Genomic DNA, 15,122 nt, shown 5'->3' with positions numbered 1-15,122 from the left:
ACAACCAAATCTTCTCCCTTGGTTCTTCAGCAATTTCTCTGCCCACATTCCCATTTCCCTAACATATTCCATAAGGGCCAGCCACGGAGAATTCATACCTGAAAGGGAAACTGTTGTTTGTGTTGTTGTCAAAGATACGTGGACTAACTTTCAGAACTACCCACTGTGTTTCCTCGGCAGGTTCCGGAGTCTCACCACTGCGTTTTTCAGAGACGCCATGGGCTTCTTATTAATGTTTGACCTCACCAGTCAACAGAGCTTCTTAAATGTCAGAAACTGGATGAGTAAGTGGGACTGAGTAATGTGCATTGGCCGCTTTGGGACCCAACTGCCCTAGGTGCTTGGTGGTCTTGCAAGATGAAACCAGACTGGGTACCACAGACTAACTTTCAAAGTCATGAGTTTAGTGTCGCCTGTGTCACTGTGTCACCTTCAAAGTGGTAGCCTTTATGTGGACCACCCTAGGTAGCTTGGAATCGTATTTTCCTTTGGTATTTTTAGAGGAAGCCTATGTTGCTTTATCACCACTTGTATTTAAGATGTTTATTATTGTCATTGAAAGGCCATTAATTCCACTTTTCCAGTAAATCTTGAAGGACTTCTTAAAACTAAGTGAGCTACTACATTTGACCTGGAGAGGTCACAGGGAGAATCGGCAGTATTTTCTAAGGGGACACTGGCACTTAAGGTGTGTTAAACACTAGTGGGTTAATTAGGCGTGAAACCAGAGCAGACCAGTCGCATGATGATAAGGTGAGGCACAGCACAGTGTGCCAGTCAGTCAGCTCGCTTGGGAATTTTACTTTTTAAAAAGTGTTCAAATGTGAGGAAACCATGTAAAGACAAATCTCCAGCCCCTGTGGAAACTTCGATATAATACAAATTGAAATGTTGCCTAATCAATTACTAAAGTCATATTGACATACATCAACATAGGAGAGAAGTACTTTATTTTTCCTTTATGTTTTACTTGATGTCACAATAAAGGGCATATTTCATTTTTATTTTTTATTACAAATAAGAATTTTGATCCTAGCAGGATATACAAGTAGCAGGACAGCTGAGTTGTCCTATGGGGCTGCTCTTATCATTTCCAGATTTGTCTGGGCCATCTGTAGCTAGAGTTGTATTTTTTAAAAACCAGATCATGTTGTTCTGCTCAAAGTCCTTCTGTAACTTTCCATCTTACCCGGAATAAAATCCAGAGTCCTTCACTTACCTACAAGGTCACTGTGATGATGTCTGGGCTTCCTCCTTAATTCCCTCTTACTTGGGCCCGGCTCACTAGCCTTCAGCCTAACTGGCTCACATGCTATTCCCAATATGAAAAGCTTGCCATTCCCTTTATCTTGTTTTCTCTTCTCCCATTTACAGCCCTGTGCTAGTTTCTTCATTCCCATGAAGTTCTGGCCAAACCTTATTTATTTCTTGACTGCCTACCTCATCTAAAGTAATACTCATCACTCTGTATCCCCTCAACACACTTTATAGATCATGGCCATCACCTGATAATGCGTTATGTATTTTTTGGATTACTTGTTGTGTTAGTTCATTCTTGCATTGCTGTAAAGAAATTCCTGAGACTTGGTAATTTATAAAGCAAAGAGGTTTAATTGGCTCATAGCTCTGCAGGCTGTGTGGGAAGCATGTTGCTGGCATCTTCTTGGCTTCTGGGGAGGCCTCAGGAAACTTACAATCATGGTGGAAGGTGAAGGAGGAACAGGCACATCTGACATGGCAGCAGCAAAAAGTGAGCAAAGGGGGACGTGCCACACACTTCTAAATAACCAGACCTCATAAGAACTCACTATCATGAGAACAGCACCAGGGGATAGTGCTAGACCATTCATGAGAAATTCTCCCCCAGGATCCAATTGCCTCCCACTAGGCCCCACCTCCAACATTGGTGATTACATTTCAATGTGAGACACAGATCTAAACCATATCACTTCTACACCCACTTCAAGTTTTACCCAAACCTTATTTGTCTCTTGACTGACCAACCCATCTGAACTAGTATTCATCACTCTGTATCCCCTCAACACGCTTTAGAGTTCATTCAGTCCCAGCCGTCACTTGACATGATGTGATGTATTTTTGGTTTGCTTGTGTTTTTGATGCTTTCTACCACTAGAATGTAAGCTCTTATGAAAGTGTAGACTTTTCCATTTTATTTCAATGCAACATGCCATGCCTGGGTGAGTGCCTGGCACAGAGTAGATGCTCAAAATAGATATATTTCTTATCACTACATATTATGCAAAATTGATAATATATTTTGTATATAATTCATGATTATATATAATAATTATATAGAACCACTCTCAGTGTGGGTTCAATAACCTTGTAACTAATGGGGAAACAAATTCTGACTTTCACAATTGCTTCTCCAAATGAATGTTTATCTTAGGATCTGTCCTTTGTTTCCATTTAATACTGTATTTCCTTACCCAAATTTTGGTGGTAGCATTAGATTCTGAGGAGACGAGATAATAAGCTTACTAAATTCTTTCAGAGAATGGTTTGTTTATCCTTTTTCAAGGCAGATGAGAGTCTCCCTTGTTTTTAAATGTCTCCAGAAGGATATTGCTGAGATTCAAGATAATTAATTGCCATGCCTAATAACACTGTAATTTTTAACACCCAAGTAATTGGTGTTACAGGGTAAGCCTTTCTTTGTCTTCTTCCTCTAGTCTCGGCAAGGTAGCACACAGCATGCCTTATGATAGACATTAGAGCAGCCTCTGTAACCTCAAAAACACAGCTTGACAGGTTTCTTATATTTTTTCCCTTTTTTTCTTACCATTCCCTTCCCGCCCTGCCCTGCCCTGCTCTCCCCTCCCCAACTGTCCCTCCCTCCCTCCCTCCGTCCCTTCCTTCCTTCCTTCCTTCCTTCCTTCCTTCCTTCCTTCCTTCCTTCCCTCTCTCCCTCCCTCCCTTCCTTGCTTCCTCCTTTCTCTCTCTCCTCCCCCCTCCCCCCACACATAGTGTTTTTTGGAGAAAAGAGAAAAACAATTACTTGTCTTAAAATTGTTTCTACATGAATTTGTAGTGATTAAAAAATGTTCCACACTATAGATTATCACTTCGGAGGTTAGGGAGAGGAAAGGTAGCAACTTCCTAAAGGAAAAAGCAAATTTACCCACTTAAAAATCATGTTCCATTTACCTCCATCTATATTTGAGGAACAAATGGTGTGAAGCAGTTATGGCCATCTCAGGGAGCATTTCCCCGGATGTATTCCGTATTTACTGAATACTTACTATGTGCTAGCAACTCGATTTGTATTATTAGAAGAAATCCCCTTAACCAAGAATAGCACATGGATTGAAAAGATCTTTCAGAGGAATATATGTGATGTATTAATGAATTACTTAATAATAAAAGCACCTAACATTTACTAAATGTTGGGTATTGATACAGGTGTTTCATATATATTATTAGTCCCCTTCATGATCTGCAATTTGTAAGATGTTATCTCCATTTTACAGATAAGCACATTGTGACTGGGAAGAGGAAGTAACTTGGCCAATATAACTAGTAAGCAACCAAACTGCAGATAAGCAATTACATCAGGAATCCGGAATAAGAGCAGTCATTTGACATCACTTATTTATCAATAACTTGCTGGTTCCATCTGCTTTCTTTTCAAGGCCAACTGCAAGCAAATGCTTATTGTGAAAATCCAGATATAGTATTAATTGGCAACAAGGCAGACCTACCAGACCAGAGGGAAGTCAATGAACGGCAAGCTCGGGAACTGGCTGACAAATATGGGTAAGTCAGTTACACTGGGATGGCATGTGACTTGCACACTGCTGTTCAGCAAATGAAGCAGAGACATTAGATTGATATTAGAAGAAATCCCCTTAACCAAGAACAGCATGTGGATTAAAAAGATCTTTCAGAGAGATATATGTGATGTATTAATGAATTAATAATAAGAGCACCTAACATTTACTGTATACCTATAATGTGCTAGCAACAGTTACTAGACATTAAATCATTTTAACCCATCATATCTAGAGTTATCTCATTTTATATATAAGAATTGAGTCACAGAGTGATTAAGTAACTGATGGAAGGCCATCCCATGCAGTTAGTGAGAGGCAGAGCTTAAACTCAGTCCAGGCAGTCTGAGATCAAAGCTCATGCTCTTAAACACTATTCTTCTGCCTCTCAATCAATAGATGTAAAACTCCAAGAAATAATCCCTGACATGGGTATGAAAATGTGGTCTTTATCCCAGCTGAGCTTGAATGGCAGCTTAAAAAAAAAACAGAAACAACACCCCATGTAATTGTAAATTGACTTCCGTGGCAGAATCTGTCATTATTTTTTAAATTTAAAGTAGTTTTATCATTATCTGCCAATTTTTTATGGAAGAATTCTCCCTGAAAGCTGTACAATTTACACGTCGTCTTGAAACTTTTAAATCCAAATAAACATTGACTGTTTTCACACGAATATCCTTATTCAATGCATACCTATTTTTTAAAGCAGATTTCCAGATGATTGAGTGGAAGGGAAGCAGTATTTTAATAGTAACGTTGGTCAGTAGTTTTATTGATCAGAGGGTATTTTTCCCCTCCTAATTTTTTTAAACAGTGATAATGCCTTTGCTTCAACTTCCTGACTACCTCTTGTGTCAATTTCTTTGCCCATAAAACTGGTTATAATCATACTAAAGAGGAGCTCACCAATTTTTACTCACTGAGGAAAAAACAAGGACGCTTTCCAACTTAGCCAGCAAAACCATAATTATTTCACAATCTCTCAGCCAGCCGTTTTTGCATGTGTGATTCACTTGTACATCTTGCTGTATCTGTTCTGATTTCTTCCTCTCAAAAATATTTGCCATCCTTTGTATGCTAGCATACCATATTTTGAAACAAGTGCAGCAACTGGACAGAATGTGGAGAAAGCTGTAGAAACCCTTTTGGACTTAATCATGAAGCGAATGGAACAGTGTGTGGAGAAGACACAAATCCCTGATACTGTCAATGGTGGAAATTCTGGAAAGTTGGATGGGGAAAAGCCACCAGAGAAGAAATGTGTCTGCTAGACTCTACATGGAAACTGAACATCAAGAACCCCACCAAAATATTACTTTTAAAAACAATGACAAGCCACACAATTGTTGTTAAGTAAACCATGCACAATGGCATGTCTTTCTTTTTCTGCCAGAAAATCTATTTTAAGAAACCAGAATAGTCAACAGTGTTCAAAAGAATTGACTAGTTATCCCTGAGGCCCTTTCAAACAAGATCAAAGATTTCCCAATGTGATCTCATCATCATGGATACTCAGTTGGTTTTTCTTATGGGGAAAATGAGTATATAAGATGATATACAAGAAGAAATATCAGTGAGTTTTAAATCAGAACAAGTTACCTGTCACATTGAAGAAAAGGGTGGGCACTAAAGGGAGAACACAGAAAGAAGAATTTCTAAAATATTGGATTTACTTCTTATATTGAGTCAGATGCATACTTTTAGATTTGCATTGGGGAAAACGTACTAGCTAAAAATTGATACACAATGAAGAATTCTATTTGGCTAATTAAGAATGATATACTATGTACACCCAATAAGCTGTACTAGAATGAATAAATTACTGATAAGGTTACAAATAGGTAAATGTCACACTTCTGTTAAAATGCAGGAGATAGTGTCATAATGCCATCTTTATATTCTCAATAAATAGCACATTGACAAGAACAGGACTGTAAATGACAAAGTATAAGACAAATACCCTGGGGAAAAAAATGAAAGTATGAGAAATTGGCATTTGTACAGCTGAAATTCAATGTGTCTGTTAGAGATGTCTGGAAGGGTTACTTAGCCAAATTTTACGCAAGCCAATTAGGAGCTGACTTAAGAGAACTCCAGAGGTTTCCATTTCAAACAAATTTTAGAAATCGGTTTGGTGTTCAGCTTCACATTTCATTTTTTCTTTGCACATGTTGATAAAATAGTCACAAGGAGAAATTAACAGTTACGGTTTATTAAATCTCTTTTAAAATGCAGTCAAGGAAAACTAGCCTTGAATTTTTTTTAGATAAAATATGATGGTGATATGAAACAAAAAGTGACAATTATTGCAGGTTTCCTTTCAGTTTACAAAAGTACCGGAAACTCTAAATCATATTTCTTCCCTCTAAATCTCACCTATTCCTGACTTTGAATCAATTGTAGAAATGCAGGTGTGTTACTTTGTTGATCAATAACTTTGGAACAATTATCGATCAATTCTATGGTCACTCTGAATTTTCATGTCATTAATCACGTAAAAATTGATAATACCTCATTCTGAATTACAGTATGATTTATTTTGCCAAAGGCAAGACACCTATAGTTGAGTTGTATTTGGGGGATATGGTGAGGAAGGACCTCTATCTTATCTCACCAAAAAACTGGCCAGTATTTTTTTTAATGTAAAGCTTCCTTTTCTTTCTAAAAAACAATAACAAAATTATTTTTCATTGGCCTATTCTGTCCTTGTGTCTAAAATAACTACATTAATTTTTAATCTTAGTTTCTGATAAACACAAGCCATTCCTATCAAAATATTATTTACTTCAGTCAATTTTACCAAATAAAGACAATATATTTTCATTTGTTTATTATGAGCATGTGATTTTTTGACAGGCTATTTCCTCATCATATAAATTTTTTCCAATCAAACCTACTTTTTTCATACTGTGTGCATATTTTTTGTGAAGTTATACACATTGAAGACCCTAAAAATCCCAGTCCATCATTCAGCTTCCCTCTACGAACGTCCATCTGGTATTGAATCAATTTCAGAAACACAGACAGATCCAAGGAAATGTCTCTTTATAATGTTCTTAGGATGGACTAGACCCATAAATGTGCCATGAATCAAAATATTAATAATTTGAAAGCTTTCATGCTGTTAGCCCCTGATGAAATTCTCAGCATTAACTGGCCAGCTCCTCTGATTTCTGCAGCATCACAACAGGTTCTAAGATGGGTTGTGGCTGGGGTATTCCCTCCCGTGGTGTTTCCTCTGGGATGCTCTTCATTATCTCAATGCCTGTGCCATGAAGATAGAAAACTGTAAGCTAACATTTAGAAGGAAAGTGAGCAGGAACAAGTTATATGGCCACTGCTGTGGCAAATTTGGGTGAATTTTGTGGTCATTAAATCAATTTTTTCTTTGGATTCAAATTGTAATGTCCCCTGCATTTCCTTAATAGGGAATGTGAAACCTTTATAAAACTCTAAAAGTGTTCTGTTTTGATATGTCTTTTTGTTTCCATTCACTTTCAGTTATGTGACTGGTTTACTGCCAAGATTCTGGCACTGTCAGTTATTTAATGAGTGTTTTTTCAGGGTCTGTTTTAAGATCATTATTTGATAGCTGTAGCATGAAGCAGAGGCTGATGATGCCCATAATTGCAGGACTATTCCTGTAAAAATAACAATTATTGGGTAATAATTTCAAGAGGAATGAGAAGTGACAAAATTGATTTAAAATATTGTTCTACTTATAAATAAATGCTTGATCTAAAAAAACTTTCTCTGTAAAGTTTGACATCTGACCCCAGATTCTATGTAATCATTATTAGAAATTCCTTCTCTCATTATTTCAGGATTAATAGTTCTGTATAATTCATTTTACAATTTCAAATTGATCTGGTGCCATAAAGTATACAGACTACTTTCAAGATTTCCAAATCCCCTAATTTACCCCACAACAGCATGTAATTTTAGCCAAGATATGTCCTGTTACTAAGTATCTCCCAGTGCTTTAGTAAAACATATTGTATTTAGGAGAAATGTTGAAAATGTACATGAAGCTCCTTTCTGATATAGAAACCATTTCTGGAGTATTTACACTGGTTTGATGTTTACATTGCTCTAACTCAGTGCCTCAGATACCTCTGTGACCAAATTTGTCTCCAACCACATAGCTGATTTCCTATAATGTTATATCGTAGAAAGCCCTCACAGAGACATTAACACAGCTAAAGATCCTCTGATATTATCAGCAAGGGATGCAAGGACTTTATTGGAATCTGGAGAGTTTAACCACCTTCTCTTGGTCTCCTCACTTACTTCTTATGAAGTTGGCATTACCTGATACTCTTAGCTGTGATTAGGTACAAGCTTACCTTTTAGGGTAGAAAAAGAAAAATCCTTTGAAAAAATGTATCAAAAATAATCCAGAGAACATAATTGTCTTGGTCTGATGATGATAAGAAGTCAAGGATTGTCAGAGAGAATACTAAACGCCAAGAGTTGAGCCTGTGGGTCTCTCCATAAGAGTTTTAAAACTTGCGAGTTACCACTTTATCCAATTTGCTATCATTTTCGTATTATCAGCTATCGCCCTGTAAAATATTCAAAATCAGCTATTTCTAAAGTAAACATTTTATCTGTTACTTTTAACCAGATAGGTGTCTTTGTCATCCTTCTACTATAAATTGTTCTTTGCCAACCTGTACAGGTAGATGAACCAAGCAAGAGTTTTAATCAGCCTTTTCTTGTCCCCTTTGTAAGAAAGAGATGCTTGCCATAGAGAAGAACATGAGTACATTAAAAATAATAGCCACAATATGATGTTCTTTAAGCTGCAAATTGAATACACTGGGAATCAACAAATTTGATGAAGCCTGTCTATCTCTTCACCAGTGGAGTGAGTGCAGCAGTTAGAAAGAGAAGCAATATTGTGCAACTGGTGCAGTGGTGAGTTAATCATAGTGTATAACCTTGTGTTCATGAAACAGGTTGTTCATTGTTCTGCATCTCTCTTCATTTAAAAAGGGCACATAATTCTTTCCTCATTGCATATTACACCAAACGTTTGAGGGAAAAATCCTCATTCATAAAGGATTTTGGATTTATAATTTAAAACTCAACTATAAAGAAATAATATTCCAAGTCTCTGGTTTCCTAAGATACATAACAACTGTTTATAAAGAAGATCTGAGAGCTAGTATTTGCCAAAGTGATAGAAGAGTTGTTTTTTCCTCTCTACTACCAAGCTTTAAGACATTAACAGAAGTCTGGTGTATTTGAATATTTTAGAGAAAGCTTTATCATTTTTTAAGATGCCAAGATGCTGCCTATGTTTGCAAAAGTTGTCTAAGAATTCACCATGAGCTACATTTTCTTCTGGATCTTTGACCAAGGTGATGTCAGCTTATTTCCGGGGAAGGTGCTGAGCTCTTATACATGAAAATGGATATAAGCTATTATCTGGGATGAGTGTCGTTTCAATGCTTCATAAATCCGTGAAGCTGCTTGTCTCATAAAGTAGAACTGATACAAATTTTGGTTGGATATATAGATAATTTTATAAATTTATTGCCTTAGAATTTCTTGGTGGAGACCCAACTACAATGACATTGTCATGCAAGAACTATAAAGATAATTAGAGTTAAAAGTTGTTTAACTTGTGCCCTTAAATACAGCAGAACCCGGAGAAGGTCATACTTCAAAGGTCGATTCTGAGTCCGAATAAAGACCTAGTAACAGATAGTTTTTTTTTTTGTCCATTTTCTTCTACCAAGTAAAGGTTTATGCCCTTAGAACTAAACTAGTAAAAATATCTGAACAAAAAACCTTTCATTATTGGCATAAAAATGTGGTACACTTAGAGACATTTTGCCTATTGCATATAAATCTAATTTTTCCATAAATTAGATTTATGATATTTTCATAAAGCACTTGATTAGCTTTTCAAGGCATACCATCACAAAGATGCTTTCCTGCAGAGTTCTTTGTATCAACAGCCTATGGTTGAGATGTTTTCTCATTCCTATAGAGAGAATATCACTAACAGGCAAAAACATTAGTGCCAAAATAGTGGAACTATTTTGTCATCTTTTGAGAAAAAAATATACAAAGAAATCATCTTCCCTGGTTCCTTTCCAGCTGGTTGTGGAAGTAATGGCTAACATCCCTCAGCTGACTTTGTCTACAAGGATTATTAGCAAATTCTGTAGGAGTAAGCATGTCTGACCTTAACTTAATGGATTCCTTATTCAATCAGTGGCTTCTGTCTTTATGTCTGTTGGCATATCAAAATGGTTTCTGTTCCTAGAAAAGTAATAACATATGCTTATCTTTACTCTTTTTCCAGGTGATTTTGTTTTCAAATGCTCTTTGCGAAAACACCTAGTGTTGTAGAAAGGAAAGTGGCCAGAAAGAACAACTTGGGGACCATGAGTAGGTCATTAAATAGCTTAGTGATTTATCCTCATATAGGGCTTATAAACCCTGTATGTGTTTATATGTGCTTCACAGAGTTCATGTCAGGCTCAAAGGAGACATGTATAAGTGGTTTGTAAATTATGTTCCATTTCATAAATAGACACTATTCACAAACTAAAATCTAATATAAAACCACAGTTGTAATTTAAACTGCTTGATGTGAAAAGAGGTATCATAGCAGGGAAAACACACTAATTTTCATACAATAGAGGTATTGAAAACTAAAAATGGGCAGGCAACTTGAAGTCATTATATTTGATTGAAAATGTTTAATACATCTCATTATTGACAAAATATGTATGTCATCTTGTATTTATTTCAAAGAAACCAATGAATTCTAGGTAGTATATTACAACTTGGTCAAAATATTCCATGTACAAATAGGGCTTCTGTGTCCACAGCCTTGTAAGAGATACTGATTATATCTGAAATTATTTTTTAAAAAATAAATTATCCTACTTTAGTTAGTGTGTTAAAAGCAGACGATGTTCTAATATAACACTGAAGTGCTTCATTGTATCCCAACAGTTTACCTTCAAGTAATATTATCTTTATTTTTAGGCTAAGCACGTTTGATTATTTTGTCTGTCTCCTACATAGATCTGTTTTGTCTAGTGCTATGAATGTAACTTAAAACTGTAAACATGGAGTTTTTATTCTATATGCCCCTTAATAGACTGTGGTTCCTGACGCACACTGTTAGGTCATCATTTTGTTGTACCAAAGTTCTAGTGGCTTCAGAAATCATAGCATCCAGTGATTTTGTGGTGTCTGGGTTTGAATACTGTGGTTGAGAATTGTATTCAGTGATTGTTTCTGCACACTTTTCAAATAAAAAATGCATTTTTATCAATTATTTTCTGTACTCAAAGCAACTTTATTTCTGTGCTGAAGTTGAGTGTATGGTGAGTGGGGAACATTAAACCAATATTAGCATGGAACTTGTATCACATTAAAAATGGATTCCATTCCCAACTAGAAAATAAGTGATTTGGACTTAGCAAAGTGATTTTTACTTCTCTCTCCAAACTTTTCATTAATTATTTAAAGACTGGGCTTTGCGAGTGAATTTTTAAAATAATTTTGAAGGAAACATTTATTAAACTTAGCAATTAACATGTTGAAGTGTTCCCTAGTACATAAGCACTTCCACGTATTATAACCTATTTCTTCTCCATAAGAAAATGCTGAGCAGGTGGTGGTATCTACCTTAGTGGCACACTGGTGAAAGATGGTGTTCGAGGCCAACTCCAGACCACAACTGTACAGCTTCCTTTACAACGTTCATTTGCAAAGGCTGACTTGCTCCCAGAGTGGATCTCCCTCCATATGTTACTTAGCTCGGCTTTGCCAAGATAATGATGAGTTCTTAATTTAAAGATAAACAGCTCTCCCACCGCAGGCAAATAAATCCTTGGCACCATTCTCTCAACTTTATTCCCCAGTAGCAATAATGCTGTTTCTCACAGGCAGAATCTTTTGCCCACTGGGTTCGTCTTAAATAATTCAAGATAAGTAATTGGGAACTCATTTACTCATTTTTCTTAATGGTTTTACAGAATTTTTAAAAAGTCATACCATGCCCCATATTGAGGAAAAATAAAATAGAGCTGCTGGACATTCACTGTAATTATAGAATTTCTGTTTTTAAAGCCATATGTAAGGTGTATTATTCACAGTTCTCCATGCCAAGGAGAATTTCATTTCTAATATGGATTGCTACTTGTGGTGAAAGAATAGCCATAATAGTGTGAACATAGCTGTTCTCTTAGAAACTCATTTAGGTGATTTGCATTACAGCTTAGGAAGCCTATACACTAATTAAGATTTAACTAAAGCTATATTATAAGTACTCAATGTTTTGTGATGGTAATCTGACTTTTGTAATTATCATAGTTTTGGACCATTTCTCTGAGAAAGACAAAAGACTGTCCATTACCAAAAGGATAAAAATTAAAACCAGCAAGATTACAAGAGAGGATTTCATCTGTTCAATTGATACCCCCAATAAAGTTACATCATGAGCTTGTTCACTCTCATGAGAAAGTGAACCAGAAGGAGTGATTTGGAGTTGTGCTGGTTAGAACGTTGAATTATGAGTACTCCCACTCTGAGCGACCTTGGGCCGTTTCTCCTCCCCTTACTTCCAAGGGCATTTCCTGTAGCCAAGAGGGGAAATCAAAGCAAGACCACTTAACTGAACCATCTAGGCGCAGTTTTTCTTCTGATGCTTTTTGCAGAGAACATGGGCTTTCTCAGTATATTAGGGAAACTAGACCCAAGAGGGGATTGAGATACAGATTCCAAAATCTTGTTGGCTAATTACTGCTCAGCATTCAAAGAATTGGAAGGATAACTTACTAATCAAAAGGAATGATTTATATAAAGGAAATATGACAAAATATATGCATAGGTAAGGATTTAGATGATATTGAGTCTTACTCTCCTATTTAAATTGCAAATCTATAGTTAACATTTGTTAAATTATCACCCAATTTAAAATTGCAACCACACTGTCATCCCGAAAACTCCCTATTCGTGGGTTCAGCTTTATTTTTCTTCAATTCTTCAGACACCTCTGACTGTATTATCTGTCCCTCCTCACTAGAATATATTCCCATGAACTTAAAGACTTTTTCTTTCTTCCCTGCCCCTCCCTGTCTACCCCACCCCCAAACTGCCCACTACTGTAGCCCTGGCATCTAGAACAGTGCCTGGCAAATAGGATGTGATCAATAAATATTCGTTGAAAGAAAAATGAGTGAATCCTGCCAGAGAACCTGATTGGGTGGACTGTAGAATAACAGTGCACATGTCTTTTACTACTTTATTGAAGTAAATACTATATACAGTACATTGCACATATTTAAACTGTATAATGTAATGACTATTGTCATGAATGTTCCCACGAAAAACATCACCATTTTGAAGACACTGAACATTGCTATGGCCTCCAATGTTTCCCTGTGCGCTTTTGTAGTCTCTTCCTCCTTCTACTCCTGTCCCCAGGACCTTGGAGCAATGTGGGGGTTGCAAGCACAGACCATCCCCTAACCAGGAAGTCAAAAATTGGCATATAACTTCTGATTCCCCTAAAACTTAACTACTAATAGTCTGCTGTTGATCAGAAGCCTCACTGATAACATAAACATTCAATTAACACATATTTGATATATGTATTACTTACTGTATTCTTACAATAAAGTAAGCTAGAGAAAAGAAAACGTTATTAAGACAATCCTAAGGAAGAGAAGATATACTTACTATTCATTATGTGAAAGTGGATCATCATAAGAGTCCTCATCTTTGTCTTCACACTGAATAGACTGAGGAAGAGGAGGAAGAGGAGGGTTGGTCTTGCTGTCTTAGGGGTGGCAGAGGCGGAAGAACATTTGCATGTAAGTGGACCCTTGCAGTTCAATGCCATGTTGTTCGAGGTCAACTCTACTAATTTGCTCTCCGTCATTATGATGTCATATAGTAAGTATATCTTTTTCCCTCTGGCTTCTTTCACTTAGCATAAGGATTTGAGATTTATCCATTGTATATATTTGTTGGTGATTTGGTCCTTTTGTATCGTTAACATTCTAATATATAAGTGTACCACATTTTGTTTATCTATTTATCTGTTAATGGACATTTGTTTTTAGTTTGAGGCTCCTACAAATAAAGTGCTATGAAAATTCACATACAATTCTTTCTGTGGAAAGAATCTTTTGTTTCCCTTGGGCAAAATAATGAGGAATTGAGTGACTAGATCAAATGGCAAGTTCATATTTAAATTTTTAAAAAACAGCCTGTTTTCCAAGTGGTCGTACTATTTTTGCATTTCCACTTGTACTAAATGAAAAGTCCAGTTTTTCCACATCCTCAGTAATGGCAAGTCCTTTTAATTTTAGTTGTTCTAATGGGTTAGAGTGTTAGACACCACTAATGTGGTATCTCTTAGTGGTTTTAATTTGCATTTGACTGTATTAATGTATTAATACAGCTAATGTATTAAGAATTTTTCAGGTGTGTATTTGGTATTTGTATATCTTGTTTTGTAAAGCAATGGTTCAATCATTTTTGCCCATTTTTATTGTATTATTATATTTATGTTTTAAGAGTCTTTATGTTTTCAGGATTCAAACCCTGTGTATGTTGTGAGTATTTTCTCTAATTCTATGGCTTACTTTTTGTTTCTCTAGTGGTGTCTTTCAAAATGCTGAAGAGATGAATTTTAATTAAATTCGATTTATAATTTATTTTTCTTTTTTGGCTCATGTTCTTTGTGTGCTATTTTAGAATCTTGCCTGCCTTAATATGGCAAAGATAATCTACTAGATTTTCTCCTAGAAATTTTGTAGTTTTAACTTTACGTCTAGGCATATTGCCCATCTCAGGTTAATTATTGTGTATGGTATTAAGTAAGGATCAATGTTTATTTGTTCCCCCCACCCCATGCAGACATTTCCAGTATTTCTGGTACCATTGGGAAGACTTTCCTTCCCCCATTGGATAGCCTTGACATCTTTTTCAAAAATCAATCAATCATCTCAATGGATCTACTCATGGATTCTTTTTTCCAACCATTGATATGTCTGTCTTTTCACCAACTGCTAATATGTTGATTCTTTTATGTTAATCTTGTACTCTGTGACCTTGTTAACTTCACTTTTTCCAGTTTTTTTCCTAGCTTTATTGAGCTATAATTAACAAATAAATATTATATATATTTAGGATATATAACATTTTGATATACATAAACATTGTGAAGTGATTACTATAATCAAGCTAATAAGCATATCTATCACTTTACATAGTTACCTACTGTGTGTGGGGGGTGGGGTGAAAATATTTAAGAACTATACCCTTAGCAAAGTTCAAGTATACAAT

At 35.9% G+C, this 15,122-nt stretch overlaps 1 protein-coding gene across 3 annotated transcripts in view; it reads left to right on the top strand.

The window, feature by feature from the left end:
* Window positions 1–11,100, top strand: part of RAB27B (RAB27B, member RAS oncogene family) — a 187,380-nt gene extending 176,280 nt beyond the window's left edge. For 2 of the 3 annotated variants that reach the window (XM_063642578.1, XM_063642546.1), the window contains 3 exons: window positions 181–284; window positions 3,654–3,777; window positions 4,876–11,100. In XM_063642578.1, the coding sequence (XP_063498648.1) occupies window positions 181–284; window positions 3,654–3,777; window positions 4,876–5,065 (418 nt within the window). In that variant the 3' untranslated portion in view covers window positions 5,066–11,100. The remainder of the gene's footprint in view (window positions 1–180; window positions 285–3,653; window positions 3,778–4,875) is intronic. The other variant, XM_055298584.2, reaches the window with a different exon arrangement.
* Window positions 11,101–15,122: the final 4,022 nt, after the last annotated feature.

The sequence above is a fragment of the Symphalangus syndactylus genome, chromosome 1, assembly GCF_028878055.3.
Source record: "Symphalangus syndactylus isolate Jambi chromosome 1, NHGRI_mSymSyn1-v2.1_pri, whole genome shotgun sequence".
Taxonomy (NCBI): Eukaryota; Metazoa; Chordata; class Mammalia; order Primates; family Hylobatidae; genus Symphalangus; species Symphalangus syndactylus.
This window is presented reverse-complemented; position numbering and strand designations above follow the sequence as displayed.